Raw genomic sequence first — 23900 nt, forward strand, 5'->3', positions numbered from 1 at the left:
TAATCAGTAATAATTTTATTTATAATTAGTGATTGTTATTTTATTCTATTGTTGGAAAGTTAAATTAATTCGAATCAGAGTACAGAATAAAATACCTTACTTTACTGATAAATTTGTTTTTTTATTGGCGCAATTTTTTCTCAATAGGCGGAGTTATTCTCATTCAGCCAGCTATTTTGTATCGATGAACTTTCATTTCCACCCCTATTTCATTGTACTGAATGAGCTAAAAAACTAAAGTGTAAAGGTACAAGAGCTTTCCCTCTCACTTAAGTAGGGGGTGTTTTATCGAGTTGTATCTTACGATTGGATGAAATAGAATGCGATGCTATGTATTTGTAACCAATAACTGCGCAGAATTACATGCCATGAATTGTATAATATAATTGGAAGTACGTTTTAAATTTAACAGTGCTAGTTAATCTACATGAGCTCGCAACAATAAGAAACAGAGATTTTAATCCAATTAGCTCTTTAAATAGAATTTACAATTAAAACGCGAAGTGTTAATTTAAAATTCGACAAAATTCGAACAGGCAGTTAATGAAACGGGCTCCACAAAGTTTTCGTAATTCTGTTACGCTTATTATCGCTGTGATATTTTGACCTGCCGTGATATTTTGACAACAATATACCGATACTCCTTTCACAGGAATAAAATCAGGCGCACGGTTACCTCCTGACGCATGACGGTGCGAATAGCGCGTTCGACAAAGTGCGAAAATCGATTTTCCAGGCTCGCGCGAATGAAAACTTCCGGTCTTTAAAGAGGCTCATTATTTCCCTGCCAGAAACGATCGGTCGTAGACCGACCGGGCTTTCCTCTTTACCCGCGCCGCGTCGGCTAGAGAATAGGATTTGGGGTGGAATCGGGGTGGACAAGATTGATAAATTATCGGCTTGAAAAATGCAAAACCGATGCGCGCACACCCACGGCTTCACCGACGCGCACCCGCACGGCCGCGCGGCGGTTCGTGTTGGTGTGACATATCGCACGAGTAAGCCCTTATACGATGAATTCAGGCGGATGCATGTTCTCCACATAAATTCCGACACGAAGCTACGTCGCCTGTCATACAGGATGCACGGGTAAAAACTGCGCCGGGAGTGTGTCTCTCACTTTTATGCCTCGTCGCAACGCGACGCGCTCCGTAGTTTAACCGCGTAATTAAATTTATGATCTCATTTTATAGACTGCCAATTATCGGCGCGGAATGAAAATATGTTAATGCTGCTTATTTTCATTGCTGTGGCCGCTTATTTATCTTGTCCGTGTGCCTCGCCATCCCTGACTGCTTTGAAAATACATTACTATCGGGCGGTTCGAAATAATAAATGTTTAGACGGATTAATGCAAGCTCTATAATGAGAACATTTATTATCGTGAACAGTTGTAATAACATTCATTAATTAATAATTAAATGTTTTTATTGTTTCAGGAGGGTGGCACGATTACTGCTGCGCATCTGTTTGCAAGGTTAGTACATGCAAATTGTTTGGAATTAAGGCTGTGTAATTATCGACAAAGATATACGTTATAAGGATATGTCGCTTCTTTTGCTCTCTTTTGACGTATATCTTTTGTTACAATTATTATTATTATAAATAATCTCTCAGAAAGAGAGAGAGAGAGAGAGAGAGAGATTTTTGAGAGTTGCGACGTATTGGGAAAATTGGAGAGTTACTTTAAACTTCTGCATGATGAATTTCGCAACGGCGTAAGAAAAATCGAATCTATGCGTGTTATTCGAAATATATACAGAACATCTCTGGTAGTGCTCACCGCGAGATTTTGATGCTTCGGGATTTGTGCGGTACCATTTTTTTACGCGGGATTTTTTGTTGAGCAATCCTTCAGGAGATATATGAGGCGATGTAATTCAATTTGCCGTATGGCGCTTTTTTTCATGATTTGAATGTCGTGATGAATTTTCTCTCTTTGCAAGCTTCGGTAATTCGCTTGTGAATTACGTGTCGTAATGAGATTGGATGCGCGTTTGATCGGCCGTACTATCAATATATTAGTGATAGAGAAGGAGGGGGAGAGAGGGAGGGGTGTAAAGGGGATGAAGAGAGAAGGAATAAAGGAGAGCTGTTATAGCGGCGTGTATTATAATTATTAATGGAAAATTATGTATGACTACAAAGAGATAAATGCACTTGCAATATTAATATGCTTGTTCTATGTATATATTCGTATTCATACAACTATGGTGTTATCTCCCAAAAACTGCCTGACAGATTCTATTAAAATTTTTGGTATTAATATTTATGTGTATGCTCTTGGTAAGAAGGAAAGGCTAGTTCGTTAAAGTATCGTCCAAGTTTTTAATTTTGTCCTGAATAAAAAAAAATTGAGTGAGACTTTGTGATTTAAGTACAGATGGGATACACACACACACACACACTATGAATAATGTTAAAGTGATGCTGAAATATTGGCAATAAAATATTAAAAAAAGAAACACACTTATGAAAGTGCGTAATTGATATGGCGAAACGATAAATATTTCTACAAAAATTCTAATGCATGCTCTCTTTGATAAAAACCAAAATTAATAATATAATTATTTTTGTTTTGCCTAATTGATAATATCGTCGATTGCGTGTAATATCATGTATATTTTAAAACTGAGGTCAAAGTTTCAATAATTTATAGTACGATTTATGTATCAAAGCAAAACATCTATTGTTAATGAGTGTTTATAATTTACAAATTGCACGGATATGTCTGTTACAGTTCAACAGGTAATATCTGTTTAACATTATTTAAAAAATTAACTTTTTAACTTTGCGAAATTTCTAGTGCGTACTTAACAATAATTATTTTTGCGTCATAAATGGAAATAATCTTTTGTATAATTCTATTTAATTTATTTTAAAAAATGTCATATATGTTCATATGTATGTATATGCATAGAATTTTAAAAAGGAAAGAGTAAGTTTCAATGTTTTATCATTATTATTAACATTGATTGGAAAATTATATTATGCTTTTACTGATAAAAGCAACTTTACAATACTTTTATATATAACAGGATACATTTAATGAGTTTTAATAGCATACTTATTTTTTTATTGTATTGTTATGCAAAAAAATTTTTTAATAGAGGAGAAAAAGAGGTGGTATTATTGCATAATATTTTTGTTGTTAGGTGACGAATTCTAGTGAATTTGTTTTTATTATGCATTAGTTATGCATTAAGTAACGTTAGTATATCAATAGCCACATTTAGTATAAGGCATTTTTACTCTCGAGCATTTAAAAATACTTTTTAAGCATTTTTTTAATATAAATTTTAGCATTTAATTATACACATATTTTCCATTTTTAAACTTAAGTATATTATTATATGATTGTATGTACAGTTAAGTTATTTAATATTTTATCCATTTGTACACATTTCGAGTTAAGCAAAGTTAACGTTAGCATTTCATTTATTAATCAAGTTTTTTAAGTATTTAAGTGTGTTCATTCATGAATGTGTTAACAGGCTTAATGCCACTTTTTTAACACAAAACAGTTATTTAAAATTTAATATTTTATTAAAATTATACATCTTTAATAATAAAACACTGCGTTTTTTAAACTAAAAACTAATTTTTTCAATGTATTTTAATATGGCGGTGCTATATTGTCACCCTTGTTACCTACATACATACATAGCTATCTACATACATAGCTGCCTACATACATAGATACTTACATACATATCTACTTACATACATATATGTGATATGACAATGTAATTAATATGTATTATAATTGATATAAAACATTGAATAAGTAAGCATGCAACAATATAATAATTTAATAATATAGTTTTTTTACTTAAATTTAAATTATAAAATTTTATAATAATGATTACAGCTAATAACATTTTTTGCAGCTATAGAAGACAAATAGACTTTGTTATTTTTTTTCCTTAAGAATCAGATTTATTATTGATTAATAAAAGAACACTTGTTATCCGGATTTGATATTATTTCAATTTTCGGGATGAATATCGATTGAATGTGTCGATGCTTTGATGTATGTAAATTGTAGAGAAGTGGTGTATCGAATATTTTTTTTATTTGCCGTCATAAAAGGTAATATAAGTGTAGTGCGTTAAAGATGTATTTTAGTCAAAAAATTCATTATCGCAAATTTTTATTGTTATTATAAACAACGAGCCAGTGTACATTGCTCTTGACGTACCGTGTTGCGCTGGTTTCGATGAGGTATTCATTTAATATGCATTACGTTGCAGCGCTGCCTTGATAAGTGCTGATCTGGCTTAAGTCCTCTTATACGCCATCGTCGAACTAAAAAAGAGAGAAATAAAGTTAACAAAAAAGATGTTAAAATATTTATTATGGAAAAGTTAGAATAGTCAAAGTTTTTGACGTACTTATAGTTTCTATTTAGTTATAACAGAGTTTTGAGAAATGTTTATGTTTTTTTGTATTTTTAATTTAAATATAAACCGTTCAACTAGCATTCTCAACATTTAATTTATGCAAAATTATCTAGTTCTAATTGTTTTATATTATGTAGTTTTTGTATTTTAATACTTATTCTATTTTTATTTTTATAAAAATTTTTATTCAGAGAATTTACTTCTTACTTACTATTTACTTACTTACTATTAAAAACATTTTTTTTAATTTTAATATTTCACAAAAATTTTAAAGTTATCATGAAAGACAAAGTTATTAATATCTAAACTTATTAATTAACTTACAATTTAGATTTTTGCGGATTAATTTAAGTAATCTGTTTTTAAATATCTTTTAATGTTTTTATAATATGCACCTGTTGACGTTATTATTGGTTTTATTCGGGCATTATTTTCTCTAAACTTTCACTTCAAATAAATCTTTTTTATTTGCATATAACTAAATTTTATTTGCAATATTGCTTTTTGAAATGTTTATAGTCTAATACAAAATTTACAAATTTTTTTTAAATAGGTTGTTTCAAACAGTAACAATATTATTCAATATTTCATGAAAAATTGATGACTGAATGAATCTATCTACACATGTATTTGAAGTAACAGTCATCGAGCACGATCAAAATAGATTTTAACGGAGTGATTTCCATGTCTATATAATTGTAACATTGTCGTATAGTTCGTACTTTATAACGGATTTGCAACAACTTGTTAGTATTAATGTATAATAAATAGGATTAAATATACTGAAATACTTTATTGGAAGCAAAATTGCCCAACAAAATGTACGAATTAACAATCTATTATGATATTTATATACATATATACAAAAGAAAAAAAAAGATATAAAGTATATAAAATTTTATAAGTATCAAAAATATTTCCGGTTATGTATTAAATACAAAACTTTAGAAAAAATAATGAAATTAATGAGTAATGAGATACCTTTAAAGTTTTTAAATGCATTTTATCAGTTTAGGAAATGGTAATTCATTTTGCCTCGATTCTAGTTTCTGAATGTATAAAGATTACTTAATTAAGATTAAAAGTGCTAAAAGTGCAGAATCGTGGGCGTGCGTGCACGTGTGTGTGTGTGTGTGTGTGTGTGTGTGTGTGTAAAATGAGATTTTGGAAAGTATTGTTTAACACAATTAAAATATTAATTTCTTATTAGTGCGAAATGATTAATTATAAAGAAAATCGAGCAGAGCAATTGTAAAGGTAATAACATGTAACAATAAATTGTAAACATAATCTTATGACCTAACTAATTTCATAGAATAGCCTGAATTTCGCACACGTAAATATAGATTCGTTAAAATATTATTTAAAAAATATTTAGAAATATTTTTGATTGCGGTATTTTCAAACTTTTACTCTAAATTTTTCTCAGGTTTCAGTTCTTTTCACCGGATGAAGAAAATCGAATCGCAGAGTATTCGCGCGTGAATAACGATAAGAGTTTCGTAAAATTATACGCCTAGTTCTGTATTCAACAATTACGATGAGTTATAGCTTCTATGCTACGTGCGCCAATCTACAATTGACGAGTTAAACGCGCTAACACGGTAATTTGATCTGCCTCTCCCATGACGGAATATCGGAAAATGGTGAATACGTGAGTCAGTTATGAATACGTGAACGAATACGATTCTTTGTTGTTTCGTTATTTTATTCTGCGATTTTTTTCAGCGATCACTTTTTGTTAGGCGTTATGTGCTATGCGAAATCTTTGTATCTTACAAAAGCGCGAGCGCGAATATCGATGCCGGGTCCGTTTGTGCAATTAGCACACACGCTGCAGGACTGCAAATGAATCAGGCCTAATTGCATGATTCGATTTTCATCTGACGTCCTTCCCTCGCGCTCTAATAATACATGCGTGCTATATACAGCATGCACGCTATAGTCATCTCCATTAAGCTGATGCTTATGACTTTAGAGATAGCATGTTAGAGCACCAACTTTAGTGGATATACGAAATTAGGTTTAGCAATTCTCCCACGGTAACGCACACTAGTTTGTTGACCTCTGATATGATTCTTGGATTTGCTTTTATTTCTTTGGCTGATAAGAGAGAGTTGAACGCGTTACGTTTAAATCGTATCTCATCAATATTTAATGTTTTTAATTAATATAAGTAACAAAAGTTTTTTCATTGATAAAAATATGAAATAAATGAGAAATGTAGTAATTTTGACAAAAATTCAACAGGTTACATTTTGTGTTATGTGTGTTAACAACATTTTAAAAAACCAAATATGCTTGATGTTAATTTTTGATCAACGTAATTAATAATAATTATGCAATTTTATCGTAAATTTTTATATTTTTGTAAAATATGTTATTGTAGAATATTTTACATTTATTGCATATACATGTTTGCAATTTTATAATATTAATGTAAAAATTAAATTAATATAAAAATTAAATTGATGCTTTCATAAGAACTGTAATGTGATAATGATAAATTTTTTATTTCTACTTATTAATAATTATTATATATTTGATCTTTTTTTATAAATTATTAACAAAACAAGTATTAATTATGATTTTATGTAGTTTTAATTATTTTAATACATAAATTCGATATTTTCGAAAATGATGATTTAAGCTCATAATATATTAATTTGTTATTGGTTGAAGATTGAACCTAGTAAGAGATACTTGAAACATCGACAACTTTTATCGTTTACATACAAATCAATACTAAATAAAAACATAATAAAAAATGTATTTAGCAATTCTCCCTTACATCGCTTGTACTTGAATAAAATATATAATAAAAAAAAAACACGTTAATATTATTATAATATGTAAATTATTATCTTGAAAGGTACAGGAAGGACTTGCAATTAATTATTATATATGTATATACATAGGGTCCAATTAATTATCAATGCTTATACGTTCTTGTCAGTTTCTCATTGTCTGTGTGTATTCTAGTTAGTTAGTAAGACAGAGTAAAGTGATACCGCGTACCGAGATGATACTATATCTCCCTAGTAAAGGAGAGTAAAGCCCTCATCAGGTATTATCCATCTTGCGTGCCGTCTTAATTTGACGCCACGCAGCCACGCGGAACTGCCTCCTCAAATTGAGTATTCTCGTAAAGGAATGGGGAAGCGGACAGGCGACGGGGTCTCCGAAAATGTGGATATTCTACCTCCGAAACCATCTCTGGCACGGTCCCTCATTAAAATAGTTAAGCTCTATTAAGAAGCGGCTAGGTCCAGGGTGCTCTAAAGTAACACGTTCTATTGTACATCAGCTCCGTCGGTGGAACGGTTGATAATAACGGGTGGATATCATCTAGGAACTTTAGCGTGACTGCAGCTGCGAGCTATATTACGTCAGCCTCGTTGATGGGCCCTTATGCCAGATTGTGGAGGCTACTCGTTAAAGGTACAAAAGTTTCCAAATATTTAAATTTTGGACGCATAACGGAGTTTACGATTCTTTGATGAAGTCCCCTTAACATTCAGTGATGTAAGTCAACGATTTCGCAGACACTAAACATCTTTCGATTCTTATTTGCCAGGCGCGTTAAGGTTATTAAAAAAAAAAAAACATTTTAAATTATTTAAGCACTTTTTTGGACAATCGTTATTATTATTGCTAGCGCGAAGATTGCAAGTAGAATTTTGTGAGTAGTAAATACGAATAGTGTATTTTAAAGCTGTGTCAATGGACGCGCTGTTCCCGCGAGAAACATTGGTGTGAATAAACGTGACGAAGAGAGTATCTTTATTCTCGGATGCACGCACACAGGACCAAAAGAGCAACTGAAAGAGCGCGGTTCAAAGACACTGTCTTGTGAAATGTTGCGATAAAACGGCGTTGATAAAACCGCGCAAACAAAATACTAGGGCGCTACCATGACCACTTGCAGTTGTCTTCAGCACTCGAGAGTCTAGAGAGAGTGTCACGTTCGCGTCCCAGCTCGTCTTCACCTGCAATTTCCGGATACCGTCACCGCTATCAACGAGCGAGATCTGCTACATGGCCATCTCCTCTTTGTAACACGCAAACGCTATGACTTTTGTCGCATTAACGGTTTACGAGCTGACGCGGGCCATCTTGACGCGACACAGATACGCCGCTATAACGTATCTGATGTGGTAAACCTGATTCCAATTTTGTGCACGTTTGCGATCATGTAATATGAATAAAATAATTTTATACGACACGTATGCTTTTGCGTTGAAATTGCGTTTTTATAATTAAATTATAACAATTTTATAATTAAATAACGTTTTTATAGTTCTACGCGGATCTAATTTGACGTGAAAATAAATTAAACTATTTTTATTACATTAAATATAACATTGTATTTTTTAAAGATGTAATAGCAAGTTATAAAAAAATTAAAAAATTGCAAATTTGAAACACAAAAGATGAGATTACAGAGACAAAAAACAGTTACATTACCATAATTTATAGTCATTTTCGATACAAACTGTATATTTATTATATTGTTTTAATAAATTACAATTATTATTATAACGTATTAGTTATTAGTAAGCAAATATTAAAAAGTGATTATACTTATTATAATTGTGATTGCATTTGCAGCATAAAAATGTATTTTATTTCGACCATATCTTGATATTTTATAATTACATTAATAATTTAAAATTATCATAATTTATAATAAAATATAATTAGTAAAACTATAAACATAATGTTATTATTACTAATATTATTACAATAATATAATTATAAAAATAAAGATATTTTAACTATAATTGTTTCATAATTATAGTCAGAAATATCAGTTGCATATTAATTTATTTACAATTATTTAGACAGAAATATATATAATAAAAAATATTGTAGAACATAAAAAGCACGGGCAATCCAATTGTGTTTAAAAGGACCATTAATTCCATCGTAACGGTTTTATATGCTCTGCAATATCAACGTGTCTCTATAAAATACGTTGTCGGACCATGTTTTGCATTGTATAGCGCATAACGTGTTGATATGCTAAGTGAAACTTTGTATGCGGTTTGCAAATCAACAGCGTGCCGCTGGTTGGTAGTTCTTGTTCGTTCGAGTTGTCGAGAACTTGGCGATCACGTCCTCGATGTTGTAAAGAATGTTTTATCTAGGATGACAGTTTGACAAATAAGAACATTGTTTATTGAAACGTCACGTATAAATGTACGAAATTTGTTCCTTATAAGCTTACCATTTAAGTTAGTGCATTCACACAGATGTGACTTATTCACATAAATTTATTTCGATGGGATATTATTAATTTATGATATGATAGTAAGATAATTGTTTGAAATGATACTTTGCTACAAACAATTTAGAAAAAATAATTATAGATTTAATATTTTCTATTCAACAAATACATAGGCTTATGAATTAGTATAGGGTAGTGTATGCTAAATATTTTATAATAATTTGCGCTATCAGAACACTATGATTTAGTGATATGTTGACGGAATATTCGATGCAGTAATTATAGAATAGATGTGCGATCTGATGCAATGTGATCACGCTTGTGGTGCGATTAACTGGTTGTATAGAAATTACATGTACAATTGTATATGTATAATTTATAGTTAGATCAATGTTATCTATCGTGCGATTTATTTATCTATCATGTGGCCATTCCCACCGCAATGTGACTTCGATCGTTGCAAATTAGTTACCACCTATGAGATATACGTATCGTGGTTATGCTATTAATATCGGGATAATTAATATATGAATAATATGATTTTACAAATACATCGCACGTGTAAATGATGGACGCATAGATTTACGGATTTAGATCTAAAATCCCCAGCTTATTATAGAAATCTTTCCTCTCATGTAGCATGAATAATTGTATAATAACAGTGATCTAAATTTGCGGATATGAAGAATTACATTTAATCCATACAAATATCTTTGTGGAAATTATGTAACTACCGCATTACGAAACTGTTAGTTTTGCGGAGTGCATAACCTTTCTAATGGCTTACAAATTTCCCTCTGCGAAAGATTTTAGAGCTTCTCTCCTATCTATTCGTTCAACCTATTTTGCTTCTTTTAATAAGCTACTTTTAAGGATTTTGTTAAATACCTCAGATCTTAGGAATATGACCAAGTTTATGCAAATGTTATTTCACGATCATTTTATGGTAATTGTAAATCTATTGCTTTTGAGGATAAAATATTCATGATTTTTTTGGTTTAGAAAAAATTTTAACTTACCATTTAATGACTCACTCAATGCACATAGGAGAATGTAGTCTTTGATGAAATATAAAACAAGTTTACAATACATATACAAAATACAAAACTTATTTATGCTAATAACATCTGGAAAAAGATTATTTGATTTTTATTCACTTTTAAGATATTTAATTTTTTATATACAGAATTTTATGCAAAATTTTATTCCATAGATATTTTTAAAAAATTAGTTTAGTTAAAAATTATTATAATGATATATAACGACATTAGAGAATTAGATTTTTTGAAAATTATTTTTAATTTATTACTATTTAAAATTATTTGTATCATAGAACGCAGAATACATCCAGTTGGAAATAATCTATTTATAAAAAATAATGTAAAAACGTATTTGCATAAGTATAGATAAACATTAATTTTAACATTATGCATATTAAATGACGTTATAAAGCTTAATGTTATAATGATTAGTATTCATAATGAGTAAAATATTTAATAATTAATTTTTTAATTATTAATCGTTTTACATTAGAGTATATAATACACTTTATTCAAGCATATTCCGCAGAGTAATATACCTGTGTGTGTGTGTGTGCGTGTTCCGCACTTATCAAAAACTTAATTTATCAAGCATTAATTATTAGATTTACAATGAAAACAGATGAAGATAAAATGAAGATATGTTAATAAAAACTTTGTATTGCCTACTGTTTAAAACAATTAAACTATAAAACAATTAAAAAATAAAATTTATTTTCTTACACTTGAAAAAAGAATTTGTAGAAACCTTTACATTTTTGCTGTAAATCAAAAGGGGGATATATGGCCACGCGTGAGTAAAATAATTTAAGTTGTAGCCATAATCCAAGAAAATAACCCGAGCATGAGGCGAAGCTGAACAAAGCATATAAGAACTACGTATATTTTAGCTTTATTCTTTACTACACGGAGAAAATTTTATTGTAAAAATTACCATGTACGATAATAGTTACAGATCATAAGCAGAAATTTCAAAATTTTATATTATAAAGTAAATACTATGGTATACTTTGATAAAAAAAATAGTAAAAATTTTCATAACTTTTCCTTTGGTCTGCGCTTATTATTTATTACAGTAATTTTTACTATAATATTACTATAATTTTTTTCATGTATTTTTCTACACTTATGTATTACTAAATAATCACTAAACTTTTTTACACTTTCTAGAAAGAATAATTACTTGACTATTGTAAATTGTAATACATTATTGCGCTACTCAAATCATTGACAAATTGATTCAATTTACGATTTTATTAATGTTAACAATAAAAAACTGAAATTATGACATAGCTACTAATATATAAAAACTGAAATCATAACATAATTATTAATATATAAAAGACGCATAATAGAGTGATTGCGATCAAATTATTTTCACGCTTTCTATTTTTTCTGACTTTTGCGGTGTAAATACCAGAATTATTCTATCTGTACAAACGAGGATTTAACATAAGAGATCGAATTTTGTGAAAAATCATAATTGCTCTCAACTTTTTGATTCCATTCGATAGATAGTAGACGTTTAATTGTCAAAATTTAGTTACTATGTGCGTACGTGGTTCTCGAGCGTTTAATCCCCGTGAACTGCGGATTCAGGTGTACAAATTTCGTTTTCCGCTGTGTAGCTGTATGAAAACGTGATCCATACAAACGAGCCGTCCTCGCACGTGTCTACGTACGTGTGTAAATTTGATCCACCCTTCAAGTTCAGTACGTGGTAGGCGTCAGACCGTGATCCTTTACAAGGAAGATTATCCAGTGGAGGAAGTTCTAATTACTATCAAGGTTACGTCGACGAGTAATCCGCCGCGATGGTGCGAAGTATCCGTCCTTAACTAAACCTCATGTCGAAAAACATGGAGGCAAGAAACGCCACAAGTTTGATTAAAAGGATGCGTCGCGAAGTGCTGAGGCATTGAATATTAAACTCCAGGTTGAATCTCCATAAAGAAAAGACATATGAAGCATGTTAAATATTAAAACATTATTTACATTTTATTAATTATGCTTGACGCTGAAAATTATCTTCCGCTGGGTATTACCTGTTGTTTTCTTATTAATGATTCGAGATATACTGTATATCTTTGAAATGATACTTTGTATTTGACAAAATATTATAAAGAATTAAATTGACAAAAAAATATAAGTTAAATTAACTTATACAGTGAAGCATTTAAGTTTCCTTTCTGGGATAGAATTTTTCTTTAAAAAAAAGTCATATCGAATATAACAATGGCTGGAATGTCAAAGTTACAAGGTAAGAAAATAGAAATTCAGCGAAGATACTGAAAAGAGCCTGAAGAGAATTCTTATATCGAGGAGACATTAAGTACAAAAAATTAATGATGCAAAAATAGTTCCTTAACTTTTATAACGAACTTTTCCCAACTTTGACATTTTTTTAAGTACAAATCGATCGACATATCAGAAAAACTTAATAAACCTCAAAATAATGATACTAATAAAATAAACGGTATTGCGTCGCGGGGTAATGAGAATTAAGACGGTTTTAAACAATGAGGGGTTTGTTAAACTTCGCTATATTATTTCACAGTGCGTTGCAACATTGCTGGGCATTATTTAGCCATGTAACGTTACAAACGCGCTGCGCTGTAGGAGCGCGATATTATGGCGCCAAAGTTAGAGAAATTAATAGTGTGTCACAACTTTGGTTTAATCCTTGTGCTGTAAAAATGTGCAACTTTGTTAACTAAGCAATTAGCTTGTGTATCCGAGTTTTATAATTCCGGGTGCATTTCACAGTCATATTAGAATACAATTTATTATATAAGCCGGTGTGCATGTCCACCATCAATTAAGGTAGTTACGTACTCCGCGCGTTGCTATTTCGTTCCTATTTATTTTCCCTCTAACTATGATACGCGACGTAACAAAAAAATTATCGTGCGGCTGCAGTGTGCCATAAAGATAAATTATTACCTCTTCATGTGTGCCGGTGCTGTATTTTCCGGGAAGGTTTAAGCTTGAGGGTTGCAATACACCACCCGTACACATAGGTATAAATTAGCGCGATACGCCATTATCGAGAACGTAAAAGAAGTACCTGAGGAAGTGCGAGATTTTGTCGCGCGTGAGAAAGTACGTCGATTACGGCCGGTCGGGCGCGCGCCCGCGCGCTTTATCGAGCGCGCCGGAACGCGGTCATAGTTATGCATATTAATTGCGTCGCAACGCAATAGAGAGAACGGACTCTGCTGACGAATTCCATGCGCATGCAACGTACGCTAATGCATCGAGGCACGGGAGAACGACGGAAAGGGGGAGGGAGAGTGTGGGAGAGGTAGAGCTGGGGCGAGAAACTTGTCACACGCGTGTAAATAAGGCGTAATGTATGGGGCTTACGGTGAGGCCGCGAACCCGAGCGGATTATACTCTGTGCAAGCCGCACGCACCCTTTCCCTTTCCCTCCCCCCCTCCCCCACCCTCCTCCCGTAAATGGAATGCAAAGTACATTCGGGCGTAAATCATGCGATAGAAACGGCCGGCAACACCATTGCTCTCGTGGCGCCGGCCGCGCGGCGCGAATCGAGAAGATTGTGACAATGATTCAACGCGGGTTTATGGCACTCCGTGTAATTAAGTCGTATCCGACGCGGGTAATACGCATGCAAACGCCGGTTGAATTTGCGTTCACACATCGCTGCCGCACGCGAATTTAACGTAATCGGATCGTCCCGTCGGAAAACTCCATTGTAAGTTTCTTCCGCGCGCTGCGTTCCCATCCCTGTTTCTTATTTTATTTTTTTTCTCCCTCTCCCCTTTCCCTCTCCTTTCTCGTCGGTTCGTTGTAATTCGATGCCGCGCGGCGGGGACTTAATTTTTCGCTGAATGCGAGAGAAACCACCACGGGCGCGTTATACGTGACGCAACTACGTGCCAATCTACGTCTTCGTTCGCGCTGTGAAACGAATATTCAGATGCCAAAACAATTTTATGGTGCTTTTTCATCTTTGTTCGGGCACGGATTTGTTGCCCGCAGAATGTACGTTTTATTGTTCTTGTCGCTGCTATACAAATATTTAAAAACTGTTTTATTTGATGGTACTATATGCCTTGAAATAAATGTAGTCGAAACTAACAAAAAAAAAAAAAAAGGAATAAACACTAACTGATGGATAACTGGTTATTGTAATTGATGAGTCAGTGTATTGAAATCAATTTTTTACCAGTTGTGAGTTTTGCTGATAAAAAAAACTCATTGAGATATTAGTCCAATTCCGTCAAACTTTATATTGATCAGTAACTGAAAATTTCTACATTTTGGCACGTGTAACTTCTAGGAATATCGTATATATCCTTAAATTAATTTTTATACAAAAAATTTCCTGTCAAAATTAACTTTAATCTGCATCTTAATTTTAGATTCGCCCCCTTCAAAGACCCAGTTTATTAGAATGTAGATGAAAAATCTCTTATGTTGCGTTTTATTCCGATTTGTTGGTTTTTTAATTACGAGAATAGAACTGCGCCGCATTTGCTAACGGTAACGCATATTGCTCACAGGTAAAGCATGAGATATTATTTTTCGTAATATTTTTGAAACATTATTTGCACTGCAACATTGCTGAAGTAATATTGCAGAAAAATCTTTGCAATATCTTTGCAACATTGCACTAGTATTATGCAGCAAGTTTCTATATGGGTGATCATTAAAACTGGACATGAATTGATGATCATTAGTAACTGATATTGTAATCAGTCACTGATCTGTCAGAACATGACAACTTACTAATGCAAAATCATCAATTACTGATACAGCTAATCTTTTCCTTAATAAGGATAACATGATAATAATTATTATCATTTTTAAGAACTTTGCGATTAATGAATACAAGTTAAAAAGAAGTACGTTTGATATTTATTATTATGATTACATATGGCAAATTACTTTGCAGATATTTTCGGGTAAAATATTTAAAAGCGTGTTTTCTTCTCTATTTCAAAATTGTAGAATTTCGATAAATTGCAGCGGCTTTTCTATGCGAGACGTTGACGATATTGTATCAGACATTAAAGTCTGGCACGAAGTCGTCGGATAAGCCTGTCTTACGACTGAGCCTTTTTTCGTGCCCACCGAACTATCTTTCTTTCTCTCTCTCTCTCTCTCTCTCTTGTTAACTTACGTTCTCTTACCTTCTATTTTTTTCGTAACAGGTGGCGATGAACAGACTCGTGGGAACGGCGCGGACATTTTCTGTGGAACTCGCCGAGAGGTGAGCGTACGCACAATTTTTAATTTCACGAGCGTAACGAGGCTGTAATTTATAAAAGGCCTTCTCTACACTGAGAAAAATGGTTTTATTATAATAATAAAACGGTTCTGGTTGAGCGTATTCTTATTAAACGAAACAGAATTTCTGGTTATCATAACAAGATTTTACAGCTTATAACTACACCGTTTGGTTAACTGTACTATAAGGATTTGATTAAGTTTTTCTTGTTGGATCTACAAAACTTCTTGTTGAATCTACAAAATAATACAAAACTTCTTGTTATATTTACAAAAATAGCGATAATGCTGGCGCCTTCGTTCTCGCAGCGCAAGTCGGTGCATGCCAATCTCGCGCAAACCAACGCGGTATCGATGCGATACTAATATCACGCGGTACCCATAAGGTACCTTTTATATTTGTTTCGTGTATCTTACAATCGTGTATTTACATTATTCTGTTCAACGGCATGGCGGACGAAAAAATGTCTTCTCTTCTGCGCGAATGGAATTTCGACAGCTATATAGAGATTTTTAGAGGTTAGTAAAATATATGTAAAATATATGCAGTGTACTTTAAACCAAGATATATTGTTATTATTTTAAAAACTATCCAAACTCGTTTTTTAACCAAAAAATTGTGTTAACCTAATAAAACAATATAATAAGATTAACAAGAAATTTTTGTAGAGTTTTGTAAACCTAACAAAACGATGTAGTAAGATTAATAAGAAATTCTGGTAGATTCAAACAGAATGGAATTAACCAGAATCCTCTGGTAATTCCAACTACAAAATTTGTATCGTTCATTTTCGAACAAACGGACAGGTTGAATCAACCAAAATTTCTCATAAAACAACAAAACTTTTTTTCCAGTGTAGGACTTTAACGAGGACATTAAAGCGGTTTCAAGTCGCTACGTATCTCGAATTACGTGCACCGCCGAGAGAGGTTTTAAGAGCCGCGAGAGAGCATTTTTCGATGGGCATGACATGCTTTTTCGCGTAACGCTCTTAAACTGCGTTATTAAATCCAGCGTTGTTCCGTAAAATATGACTTTTGCAGTAGCGGGAGTAAAACAAACTTCGACGGGAATAATAACTCTTGGCGTTACTCATGCGTTTCGAAGAAAATCTTTTACGCCTCTCACAACGCTTTTCACTTTGACGTTTTACACGTTTGAGCAATGGATTTCTCATATATTAACGGTTTGTCTGCCAAGCGTCCTTTATCGTAAATTTAATCACATTTACGTACACGTTCGTTCGGAAGTTATTTGAAATTCCAGCCCGCCGTCAACTTACGCTTGGACTCCTACTTTTAAAGTAGCCTTAAATATGCGTCAGTTGACTACAAAATTTATCTCACTCTATCAGAAGTAACTTACTTTCGTGATACGCGCGTTAGAAATTACAGTCTCATTAACGAAGTCGCATTTTAAATTTCCTTTTAAATGCACGTCCCGTCGTCATTACGGAAGGGGGATAAGAAATCCGACAAGTAGCCTAATGCGCGGACTTTGTAGGAAAGAAGTAAATTCGCAGTATGCGAAACTGTCTAGAAATTAACTTACTTAAAGGTAAAACCGACTGCCGCGGATGCAAATTACAATTTTCGTGCATCTTTAACGAAGTATCGCAGTTTCGACCGAGATAATACAGCGCAGCCGGAGTTTCGAAGATAAATAAAATCGGCTGCGCTCTTCCATGCAGCGATACCACGGACCATATTCCCTTTTTTTATCTCTACCTTAACTCCCGTAACGAGCGTTGCACTTTTAATGGAAATTTTGTGCTTTTACTGCTAAGACTCGACCTAAAAGTGTACACTTAGTATTCATATTGTTTCCGCGAATGGAATTTGCTTCTATATGAAAAAAAAAGAGAGGGAAAAATTGCTCGCACAGGGGGAGAGAACGAATTTTTCCGGAAAATGTAGCATTTAATACGCGATGTAATATGCTTACTCGCAACGTGAAAATGAATTCATCGCGCCAATGCATTTTGTAGATTAATATTTCATCGATGGGTGCTTCATTTAGGAGCGTTGTAATACTCGCAAACTAGCATGTTATCGAATTAATGCAACCTCTGTATCAACGATGATATGCAAGTTTGCGTAAACATTTTGACACTGCTGAGAGTGCACAATTTCAAATTGTACGGCGACCTGGCGCGCGATAAGGGTAACACGTTCCTTTCATTCGTAAACGAATACGCATATGTTGTAATACCAGAAATTCGAAATGGCGGGTTCAACGACGCGGCGTTCTGGTTCTTCAACAACGCGATGCTGTTGACACGGTCGTATCTCGCGACTGGTATTCCCAAATGGCATCGACGGACCAAATTATCAATCGCCGTTGCCATTAATGGCACGAACCTCCCCCGAGACACCTACGTGTGCACGTATATATCTAAAACCTTAAATTTTACGTTCTCGTAAAATTGACGAACACAGCAGTATATTTCACGAGGAGGAAGTAGGACTCTGCTGCAATTAAATTTTTATTGGCGCAGTGGACGGTTTACAACGTGCAAAAATGTTCTCCAAAACATTATCGCGATATGTATTTTCTATGATACGTCGTCGTTAATCTTTGCCGAGAACTGTTGGTCACGTGGTCCGCATTAGGTGAATTCATTGTTCTTCTTCAATGATAACTTGCGCTGTCAGTGCTCGATTTTTTACATGCGGTCACCTTTAATTAAAGGTTACGACACGGTTCCCCTTCATTACCCGATGCATCGTGTCGGGAACTCCCGGCGGGCGAATAGCAGTTCAAATTGCATGCAGTTACGCAATTACGAGGGTTAAGACGTTATCCTTAACGAGAATCCTCAAACTGGTCATTTAGCTCCCGGCGAAATGTTAAAGGCGATGAGTCGCGCCTTCTAGACCTTAAGGTGTTGACACAACGTCCTCTCTTGTAGTTTCGATTCTCGCCTGCCGTCCGTATTACGGCACCTTGCTTTTACAGCTGTTTGTCTAGCTTTGTTCCTAGCCTGCCTCCCACCCTTCTTCTCTCTCTCTCTCTCTCTCTCTCTCTCTCTCTCTCTCTCTCTCTTCGCCGCTTCGTTCGCCGTTACGTCGGTGTGCCGTCACCGGAAGTGCAGCACTGGTTGACCCACATGTCCCAACAATGCTCGTTGTCGACTGGCTGCAACGACCACATCGACCGTGGCTGGAACTACAGTTGCCTGGGCAGCTTCTGGGGGTTTTTGTTCGCTATTTTCCACGCCTTTTTCCTTTTTTTCTTCGAGGCGCTTTCTTCTTGCCTCGGTTGTTTAGTCGTCCATGGCTTTCTCTCCTCGATAATTCCTTGCCGCTCTTGCTTATGCAGTTTCCGGCATCGCGCGAACAGTCACGCTCGGTTGGCCAGGACGATTTCTTAGCGAATATTTCTCGGATCGATCGATACGCCACCGGAGGTAAAATTCCGCTTTGAATTCAGTCGACCATGTTTTTGGGGAAGTTGGCGGCCGACGAAGCGATTTACCGAGCGACTTGCCGGCGGAATTAAAACGGCCGTTGTATTTGCCGTGTCGCAACAACGATAATCGCGATGTAATATTGATCTCGATTTGCATTCCAGCAAATACGACGCGTTAGTTGCGCTTTGCATCTTCAGCGCTTCGCTGAATATCATCTCGACGCGAAACGCATTTGATTCAAAGTGCGAGTTTCGCTCCCCTTGACGTTATATGTACATTTCGGGAAAGTTTTCGCGGATTCTCGAGGAGCTTCTTCGAAGTTCTCGGGGAAAGTTTGGCACTTTAAGTAGATACGTTGTCAATTCATCCTTTATTTGAAGATCGCGTAAATCTTCCTTGTGCGGCATTATTACTCCATACGTGTTGAATACGTTATAGTTTCTTTAAAAAATAAAAGAATTATACGGATAGAATTAATATATACATTATACTGATAGAAAAATATGATATTTGCGCGCGACTATAATTGCATAGTAAAAAATAATTATAGTTAGAAATATTATTTTTATTGTAACTATTATAATAATATTAATAATAATAGTCATACATTTATAGTGGCTAAATATTAAACAATTTTGCTATAAATTATAGAGGTTTAATATACCATATGGTTACACAGTTGACAAATTTATGTTAAACTTAACACATATCGCATGTCCCAAACGGTCCACAGAAATTTTTATGTTAATTTTACATATTAAGCATATAAGGATTAAATAGCAAAATAAACATTATGTTATATTTTAACATAAAAATAAATGTAAATTTTGTAATTTGACATAATATTATGTAACAATTTAATGAGAAAATTATATTAAAGTAACACTAAAATTATGTTACTTTAACACTATTATAATGTTAATGTAACATATACCACGAGATTGTGTAGAAAAATAATAGTTACTTTTATATTATAAAATAAGCCCAACATTTTTTTTTTGTCAATTTTAACAGATAATACTGTCACTGATAATAGGGAAAAAAATGTGCACATTGTGTTATTTTTACACTTTTTTTAGTTTTTCTAATAATATAAAACTTCACTTGAATTAATATAACAGCAATATTTAAAGTAACAAGTAAAGGTGTTAAATTTTAACTAAAAAACAATTTTGAAAGGATTTTAACGTGTAGCTGAAGCTAGCAGCCAAAGGCAGCAGCCAAACGCCGAGCAGCCAAGGCCGAACGTCATATAGGCGTTTTCAGGGGACACCATTCAATCAAACGTTAAAAATTCCCTGGTTATGAGATTTTCATTCGCGATCGTTATTAATTGTTTAGTAATTTTTTAAATTGTTAATTACGTTAGTCAGATAAATACAAGGAACGCTGTCTTCAAATTTCCATGAAAATATTTTTTGAAGTCTAGAACGACTTAATTAACCGTATATGAGAAATTTTTATAAAATTGCATTTTTGCAAAACATAGTTGATTATCAGAATAATGCAGCGATTTTTTTGTAAAGTACATTACCGCTTTTTGCCGCATCCATAGCCGACGACGAGGACGTAGCGGTTTCACGGCTTCAAACGTAAAAATTAATTTTAAAAATATTTATAACAATTAGGAAAATGCACGTCCTCTCGCGAATGATCGATCAGTCGATTGTACGTTACGGAAAGATATTTCCAGCCAAATTTGGAGGAAATCGTATCTTGCGTTTAGGCGTGAGGCGCGAAAAACGATAAAAATTAGTTAAAAGAATTTATAACAATTGGTAAATTACAAATCTTGTCGCAAATGATCGATTATATATTATAATGACTAAACTCGATGCAAATTTTTCAAAGTTTGTTAAAAATCTCATAACCAGGGAATTTTTAACGTTTGATTGAATTGTTCCCCCTGGAAACGCCTATATGACGTTCGGCTCTGGGCGCTCGACGTTTGGCTGCTGCCTTTTGCTGCTAGCTTCAGCTACATATTTTAACATAAATACAAAATGTTTTTTTACTGCGTATTATTACTATTATTATAGTAATAATTACTATAAAAACAATATTCCTGATTATAATTATTTTACCATGCAATTATAATCACGAATACAACACATTTTTCCATTAGTGTAAGTTGCATTTAGTTTCGAAATTGCACCAAAATATTAAATGCGTCCTCGCAATATATTGGTCGTTCGATAACATCTTGTTTTATATGCATCGCGAGATGCGTCCTGAAATATACAACCTTATTTTATTACAATCGGTGGAATTTATCGCAGAACGAATTTGAAACTAATGTAACAACAAGCGAATTTGCGTGCTTTTGCGTAACAAATTAGCTACCAATTATTGCTTTATTACGAACTTGTAAATTTGCTCGCTTCGGATTTAGAAAATGAGTAACTTGAATTTCGAGTTTAGATGCTTCATTATCCCGACACGAAAGTTTAATCTGAAAACACCGCCGTGCTTTAGTATTCCGTTTTGTCGATTTGCATAATCGGAAAATTTATTTTTAGCGCGCTATTATTGAAATTCGCACAGAAACTAAAATCTTACCTTCTAGGAAGAAGAGAAAATTTATTCTATTAAAAGATTTAGTTATATTATTGTCACCAGCGACAGAACACATTTTGCGATAATTTTATAATTTTGTCTTTTGTCTTCTCGCCAAGAGTTTTATATACATGCATTATCTGCCGACATTGTCAATCGGTAAAAAGCAAGTTTTAATTATTACATTCAAATGATTATTTAATCCTTTTTACATAACTTAATATTTAATTAATTACTTTATTAAGCTTATTATTAAATCGAAATTTGACGAACACGAATCATTTTATATCTTCGTTTCGCTCGGAAAATTGATGAAACATTTTTATTGATATTTTAAAATATGGTGCGGAGCAGACTCGTATCATTATGATTTGATGTGAAATTTACTTTCTCGCGTACCTCTGGCTGTCAAGGCGGATCATAGATAGACGTCTCGAGTAACAAAGCCGTCTTCGAGAAGGTTTCGTTGACGCCGAGTTCGGGTTTGGCTTTCATCGCCTCGCTTTTCTCCAACGACAAGCGAGACACGGATACCGTATTAAAATGCAGGGCGACTATACATGACTGATAACGATGGGAGGTGCTGAGTATAGGACTGTCGTCTGATATCTGAAATTGATACTCAGTCTCTCTTTTTAATATATGGAAAAACTGGAAATACTGCAAAATACGCGTGACGGAACGCGGGTGAATTTTATCGGCGTGCAAGTACGAGCGGCAGGTTTTAGTCGCGGCAGGATTTAATACTCGTAAAATAAACGCGGTCGATTTTTGTTATCTCCGTGGCGATCCCCCCTGCTTTCAGGAGGATCTCTTGGTCGCTTCTCACCCAGTTCTTATCGGTCGTACTTCACGCGTTTATATGTCGTCGAATTAAATTCCAGATAATGCGCTGTAAATTTGCTGGCCTTGCCGTACGTCCGCGCGCGTCGCTCGTACGCCCGGCGAATTTATCGTCCGCATTAATTTGACATTTAATTTTCCGCGACGCGCATTCCGGCGCTTCCGCAATTCTCCGTGATGCGCTCGAAGTGAAACGTTGCGCTTCAGAATTATTCGCCGTGCGATTTCGTCGCCGACAATTTGTTTGTCGTGCAATTTCGTCCTGTCGTATTACCGGCTGGTATAATTGGCCGGAATTGCTGTGATATTGTCTGAATCCGCGCCGGGGGTTGATCATCAGCCATAACGCTTTTATTTATTGGGAGTCCTTTCTCGAGTGTTTTTAGATATTGGACGATCATCGCGCTGATTGTATTTTTAAATGCAGGAATATTTATGAGAGTCACTTGGTTTCAGGGTGAAAGTTATCGTGGTAGAGAACAACCTGGATCGGCGATATTTGTTCTTTACGTTTTTCATTTGCCTAGATTTAATCCTTGAGATTCTATGTGAAAAAAAAGATATCTTCTTCATTTCATTATGAATTTCTTTATTTCGATCGCATTTTTATCTATGCGATTTCATCTATTTCGATTTCACTTTTTCATCTATGCAAAGTTAAAGAAATGCGTAAAAATTTACGAACGTACTTTCAAATTTTTTAAGTAAATGCCTGTACTTTAAAAAAAAATTAATATAAGTAGTTTAATTAAATTTTTCTTTGAAATTTCAATAAATTTCTATGGTTACACATTGATCGGACTTGGAATTCATAATTATCTTAAGAATTAACGATGAGCTGTCGGGTGACAAATGGCGCTGTTTATGTACGAAGATAAAATGTCTACAAAGAGAACGTTTATTAATAGTTATGATCTTACAATTAAAGATACGCGGATAAGTAAACACAATTGATATTAGAAGGAAGTTATTAACATTGACACACTATTTTGTTTTTAGATTATGATTTTTAAACAAAAGCTAACAATAAAACTTTAAAAACATGAAGGCAAACTAGAAAATGTTTTTTATCAGTCAGATGGTACAGCAGTTTTTATAATTATGTTTTTGTAATGCATCCAAAAATAAACATCTGAAAAATTTGGTTCTAAAACTAACATA

At 33.7% G+C, this 23900-nt stretch overlaps 1 protein-coding gene across 4 annotated transcripts in view; it reads left to right on the plus strand.

Moving 5' to 3' along the window:
* The window catches only part of LOC105835030, a 249792-nt gene that overhangs the window by 135646 nt on the left and 90246 nt on the right, over nucleotides 1-23900 (plus strand). For 2 of the 4 annotated variants that reach the window (XM_036284742.1, XM_036284741.1), the window contains exons 3-4: nucleotides 1440-1477; nucleotides 15852-15910. In XM_036284742.1, the coding sequence (XP_036140635.1) occupies nucleotides 1440-1477; nucleotides 15852-15910 (97 nt within the window). The other 2 variants (XM_036284740.1, XM_036284739.1) reach the window with 2 other exon arrangements.

The sequence above is a fragment of the Monomorium pharaonis genome, chromosome 3 (assembly GCF_013373865.1).
Source record: "Monomorium pharaonis isolate MP-MQ-018 chromosome 3, ASM1337386v2, whole genome shotgun sequence".
NCBI lineage: Eukaryota > Metazoa > Arthropoda > Insecta > Hymenoptera > Formicidae > Monomorium > Monomorium pharaonis.